The 6,499-nt window shown below is 44.3% G+C and overlaps 1 protein-coding gene across 5 annotated transcripts in view; it reads left to right on the top strand.

Moving 5' to 3' along the window:
• SIDT1 (SID1 transmembrane family member 1) overlaps window positions 1-6,499 on the top strand; it is a 46,334-nt gene that overhangs the window by 35,261 nt on the left and 4,574 nt on the right. For all 5 annotated transcript variants that reach the window (XM_083593213.1, XM_083593214.1, XM_083593215.1 and 2 more), the window contains 5 exons: window positions 49-125; window positions 2,179-2,225; window positions 3,040-3,145; window positions 4,298-4,408; window positions 5,838-5,951. In XM_083593213.1, coding sequence (XP_083449339.1) covers window positions 49-125; window positions 2,179-2,225; window positions 3,040-3,145; window positions 4,298-4,408; window positions 5,838-5,951 — 455 coding nt within the window. The remainder of the gene's footprint in view (window positions 1-48; window positions 126-2,178; window positions 2,226-3,039; window positions 3,146-4,297; window positions 4,409-5,837; window positions 5,952-6,499) is intronic.

Below are 6,499 nucleotides of genomic sequence, written 5' to 3' on the forward strand. Positions count from 1 at the left end.
GCTGTGCTCTGTTAGGTTTTCACTCCCTGTGCTCTCAATCTCTGGCAGACTTTGGGATTTTCCAGCGTGCGGTTATGGTCCTCTACACAGATTGCATCCAGCAATGCAGCTGGCCAATGTACACGGTATGTATTTCCCTTGTTCTCTTTAGCCATCTCTGGCCGGTTTGGAGAGCTGCTTATTCCCTTTTGCATCTGAGCATGCAAACATGGGCGAGAGAGAAATTGCTATCTTGCTTTTATTATCAAAGGGAAAGTCCTCAACTCTGAACGGATCATAGGTAAAGGTAAAGGGACCCCTGACCGTTAGGTCCAGTCGTGGCCGACTCTGGGGTTGTGGCGCTCATCTCGCTTTACTGGCCGAGGGAGCCGGCGTACAGCTTCTGGGTCATGTGGCCAGCATGACTAAGCCGCTTCTGGCGAACCAGAGCAGCGCATGGAAACGCCGTTTACCTTCCTGCCGGAGTGGTACCTATTTATCTACTTGCACGCTCACGTGCTTTCGAACTGCTAGGTTGGCAGGAGCAGGGACCGAGCAACGGGAGCTCACCCCATCACGGGGATTCGAACCGCCAACCTTCTGATCGGCAAGCCCTAGGCTCAGTGGTTTAACCCACAGTGCCACCCGTGTCCTCAAACGGATCATGCCTAATCCTTATTATATAAACTTAGAAATTTCAAATCCGTACTTACTTTCCTGCTCCCCTTGGTGGTCTCTGGGAGTAAACTGAAAGAGGACCAGACACTCACCACACACAGAGCAAGAGTGGTGCTGGCAGGATCTTTGCAGCCAAACGCCAAGAGAGTCTTACACCAGGGAGATCAGTGTGGAGTGGAAGTCTATGTTGTCAGCAATTGACCTGGCATGGAGCAAAAACATCTGGAAATCAGAATTTTGGAGTGGGGAATGAATGGAACAAGAGAAGTTGTTCTTGCTGGTTAACTTTTTCAGGAGAAATGGTGCATTGCAATGGTTAAGAGCACAAACTTTGAAACAGAAAGCCTGAGATTCAAAAGTCACCTCAGCCATGAACCTCCCTAGGTGGTCTTTTTAGCAAAGTGATTACTTCTTAGCATGGTGGATTTGATTTAAATCAAATCGATTTAAATCACTAGTCAGTAAGACTTGATTTAAATCATTTTTTACAGAAAGATTCATTCTTGCTGGTATCATCTTAATATTTACAACCAGAGGAAGGTTTCATTTTTTGGAATAATAAATTTTCAGAGTAGTTTTTACAATTATATCAAAAATTACTGATTTGGCTATACTATTAGAAATACATAGACACATAATTATGAAATTATTGTGAGGTTTAATAAGTTAATTTTATATTTCAACAACTTTTCTGCTGTACTTTATTGGAAGGAGAAACAGAATCATTTCATTAATAACAATTTAAACAATTTATTTAACTAAAACAATAACATTATAGCCTATGTATCCATGTTTGTTAACTGATGTGGTTAAACAATTAAAAAAAAAAACCTTAGACTGAGTTTTAGCACACACGAAAAACTTAAAACAAATCCTTATTTCCTGAAGAATAGCCTTTGGACTATAATGTAACTTGAAAAGAAAACTATCTTTAGAAATATTTTTCCTCCAAAAGCATTTTATTTGGAACATCAGGATAACATGGGCTGTCTCTTGCTCCCTCCCTTTGCCTCCCTCTTTGTGAAAGATCAGACAAGACGTGTAGGAGGTGCTCTTCATTAGTTTGTTTAAAACCAGAAATGGTTTCCCCATTGTGGCCACAAAAGAGGAAGGTTGCAGACTTGTTCACTAGTCAGAAACTATTGTTTTCCATTGCATTTGAACCAGGCACATAACCTCATAATTATGTGGAGTATTCAGAACATTCAATTTTTTTTGGTAAATGCTTAGTAGCAAAGCATCAACAGTTACCTGAAAACATTTTTAAGGTTACCTCGCAGGTATTTTGGAATCAAAAGGATAATCCAGCCCAAAGTGAGGCATTTTTCTGTCCCAAAGTTAAGCACGTACTTAACTCTCTCCCTTTGAAACCAATGGGTCTGATGTTTATCAGACAAGGTTTTAAAATGTCTAGTATGTTTGGATTGTCCCTTGGGCCTCTGAGTCTCCAGCTGCAATGGCAACTGTGACTTGACACACATTTCTGGCTTGCTAACGAGGGTTCTTGCCTCTTTCCTCTAGGACAGAATGGTCCTGCTTGTCGTTGGGAACCTAGTCAACTGGTCCTTGTAAGTAGGGGGTTTTGTGGATGTTTCGCATGCTCAGGGAATACAATCAGAATGGTCTTACATGGATTAGCCCCAGAAATTCCCCCCTCATATCTGAGGTTTCTTATATACTTTTGAAGCAGGAAGGTTAGAAATAATGTAAAGATTTTGCTCTCTAGTCGTTTTGTCTTCTTCTCTCCAGCCCCGGCCCCTGATAAATTTAAGACATTTCCCAAACATCACTCTGATTATTGTTAGCGAAGAAACCAAAGTTCCCTTAAATGCACGGTGGGGGAGCCACTTTGAGCCTGAGGACTGGATTCAGACCTGGTCAGCCTTCTAGGGCTTTGAATGGTGACCAGGGCCAGAGCCAAAAAAGCAAATGTTGCATACTTTATTTAAATATATTTTATGTCCATTTTATGCATTTTTCATTCAATCCCCCCTTAGTTTGGGGGAGAATTGCATGTAAAATACAGGACATGTGAAGTATGTAACGGACAGGTGTCAAATGACAGCACATGTTTGGCAGGTGGGCAGAGTTTGCTCAGAGTTCCCTCATCAGCCATTCGAAGGGGCCTGATCCTGCAAACTGGCCCATTGCTGGAAGTCCCAATGCTGTAAAGGGAGACCCAATTAGACTAAGTACTAGTTGCTCCTTAATTCTATGCAAGTATCTTCTTATATGTTTGACCTGCAAGATGGCAGCATCCCTCTTCAGTATGTGCAGTGTGGGTGGCCAGTGATATTGGTATCATGAGCTATGTATCAGGATGGCAAGTTATGGGGGGCCTGCACCTTAGATAACATAATCCTTGTCCTTTTCCTTTCTTAGTGCCATTTTTGGACTGGTATATCGGCCGAAAGACTTCGCCTCCTACATGCTGGGCATCTTCATTTGCAATCTTCTGCTGTATCTTGCTTTCTACGTCATCATGAAGGTAAAGGAGTATCACCTGCAGCTCTTTTCTGTCATTATTGTGAGAACTTTAACAGCTAGCTTTCATACGCGAGCCCAAAAGATGCACTGTGTGAACTTACCAGTTCTACCTGTCTTGTGCCAAACTATAGCAACGCAGGGCTTGTTTCTCACGTCTTTTTGATAATAAGTTTTATTGAGTTTCCGCTTTACAAATGAATGGATGTCATTGAACACACAAACCAGCATAGTCCCCAATCTGTGTGATAGATTCCCCAAAGAGAGAGTTACTAAAACTAAAGCTGTATCAAATACCCTCTCCAAGAAGACTGGGAATTTGGGGGGGGCTGATTTTTTGGGGTTATTTTTGACCAATAACCACATTAAATTAATTTTTTCATGATTTTGCCACCTTTTGCTATTTTGTATTCTGTCAATTTGTGTCAAAGTGCTATCTCCCATATTATGTCATAGCACATATTTGCAAGAAGGCAATTTTAGATTGAACATTTTGCTGGGCTATAATTACCTACTGCACGCCCACTCTAGTGATAGATTTACTTTCTGAGGCTCCACCGTAGATGTCATGGGGATTATTGGATTCCTGTTGAAAAGGTAAATCCCTTGCTACGAATTCCAGTTTTCTGTAGTTCCAGAAGGCTATTCCTAACGCTTAGAATAGCACTGCACTTGGGTGACATCCTCCAGGTGGTTCTTCCTCCAGGGTAACTCTCCCGTAGCCATGGGAGAATGTGGGGTTCCCATGGCCATCTGGCAACTGGCATTGCCAAGGACACCACCGTATGAAAAGTAACTTCCAGCAAATTGAAGCACATTTCTATCACTCTAGGTTCAAATCAATGACTGGCAAAAAAGAAGCAGCAGCAGCGATTTGTTTGGGTGGGGACAGTGGCGTAGCGTGGGTTGTCAGCACCCGGGGCAAGGCAAGTAATTTGCGCCCCCTAACCCGGTAGGGGCAGAGAGCTGCGAGTGCGAGTGCGCCCCCCCGATGTTGCGCCCGGTGCGGCCGCCCCCCCTGCACCCCCACGCTACGCCACTGGGTGGGGATCAAAGTCTTTATGATGCACCCCTTTGGCTTAAATGTTCTCCTGGGAAGTGTCTGCTCAAATATCATTTATTTGAGGGTATTATTTTAAGGTTTTTCCCTTTTCAGCTCCGCAGCTCAGAGAGGCTTCTGCTCATCCCTCTATTCTGCATCGTGGCCACAGCCGTGGTTTGGGCTGCAGCCCTTTATTTCTTCTTCCAAAACCTTAGCAGCTGGGAGGTAGGTTTCCTCATTTGTTGCCCTCTCTTGCGCTTCAGGCACAAAATACATACATTTAGAAATACAGTGTATAATTGATTTCCTCCAAGCTTTCTAACGCTTGCAATACTCACGAATTTCCAAAATGATCTTAACTGCCCAAAGCCACCCCCCACAGCCCTATAATAATAGAAACCTGCACATGATCCACATACTTAAAGTTTAATCCCTGGAATTTCTGTTAAATTCTGTTCTGTTCTTCTGTTAAAGAAGATCTTGGGGAAAGAATTTGGCAAGAGTTGTGCTGGAGATCTTGAATAACTGCTGCCAGGCATCAGGCTAGATGAGCAAGGCCTTCCAGAACTGTCTTCTTGGCATGGCCTTTGCAATCTTGAAGACTTACTGCAGTAAACAGCTGCATGTATTGGAGGGAGCAGCCTGGTTGCTGTAACTCTTTATTTGCTCTGCCTTCCAACTTGAATCCCTGTCTTCAGACTTACACCTCAAGCTCCTGCGCAATGTTTTATTTCTGCCACCCTGTTGTTTCAAATGCTGCGACACGCCAAATATTAACGAGAACCAGTTGTGCAGAACCTGCCATTTATTTATGCAGAGTTGTCCACCTCATGCTCTTGGGAGGTCTGTGAAAAAGTTTATAGAACGTACCCAATATTCAGGATTGCAGGAATGAGTGGGGTTTGCAGCCAAATGCACAGGACATCCATGGAAGCGATAATCTTACAACTTCGCCTCTCCCCAAGCACTACAGGAATAATAGTGTTGCAAGCAATGAGAGCTGTTGCACAGGCTCCCCCCCCATTAACACATATTAAAACCACACGACCCCAGAAACCCGGAAGTGGGGGGAAAGACTTGAAGAGCCTCAACAAAGCTCTGCCTCATGAGTCGGAGGTGCAGCGGGGCTTTGCTGAGGCTCTTCATCCTCTTGGCTAACAGCTGATGCACAGGAAAGCAGCTGCTGCTACAGTTCCTGTGCATCAGCTGTTAGCCAAAAAGCCCCAGTGTGCTTCTTGGCTTGTGAGGAGACACTTCCCGTAGCCCAAAGAGGACATTTAGGTTCCGGGGAAGGTCTCCTCACAAGCTGGAGGCGCCGTGGGGTCCTCCTTATTTCACTTATGCATGCAGGGGGGCAGAACATAACCCATGTGTAAATGGAGAGTCGCCTGTATCCTAGTCAGCCCCAGTAGTCAAGGGATACGATACTGCCAATGGTTTGCTGAAGAATTATTAACAAGGCCTCTTCCAAAGTCGTGATTATCTGCTGAAGGCATCATGGCATATATCCCCCTCACTCCCCCAAAATATTTTTCCCCTGCTTCGGGGCGGGGGGGGGGGACACACATGGGGTACAAATTTCTCTACAGCACCAGAAAGACAGAACTTTTGAGACCGAGCTGGAATTCACTGCCTGTGCCCATTTTTTCTGTAGGAAACTCCCGCAGAGTCCCGAGAGATAAACCGCCCGTGTATCCTTCTGGGATTCTTTGATGACCATGATGTCTGGCACTTCCTCTCAGCAGCTGCACTCTTCTTCTCCTTCTTGGTGAGGTTTTCCTTCAAGTCCCTCTATCAGTGTTATGCTGGATAGGCTCCCTGACTCACCTGGTTCCATGTCATAGCACACTCTGTGCCTTCTCACACATTACCTTAAATACTTGTTGCAGTTTTAATGGACATGCAGGTCAGACTTAATTGAGAGAGAGAGAGGAGAGAGAGAAGGGCCCTGCTGGATCAGGCCAAAGGTTCAGGATCCTTTCCTCACAATAGCCAACCAGATGCTCATGGGAAGCTCACAAGCAAGAAATGTGCACAATAGCCTTCTCATGCTAATTATTATTCCCCAGCAACTGGTGTTCAGTTTGGTAGGATACTGCTTGTAAGTGTGCAGGCAAGGCCTTAATCAATACGTTTGTGTTCTCATCAATTACTGCTGCTGTGAGTGGTCACTGTGGCTTTTTATGCCTCCAAGTTAAAGTTTAATATAAATGGTCACACCCCCCAAAATGCTGAACGCCTTCTGGGAGCCTCAAACAACATAAATTCATGCCAGAATTTGTTTCTTTTTATCTGCTGCAACTGAATTAATACATG

The sequence above is a fragment of the Podarcis filfolensis genome (assembly GCF_964270895.1).
Source record: "Podarcis filfolensis genome assembly, chromosome: 17".
NCBI lineage: Eukaryota > Metazoa > Chordata > Lepidosauria > Squamata > Lacertidae > Podarcis > Podarcis filfolensis.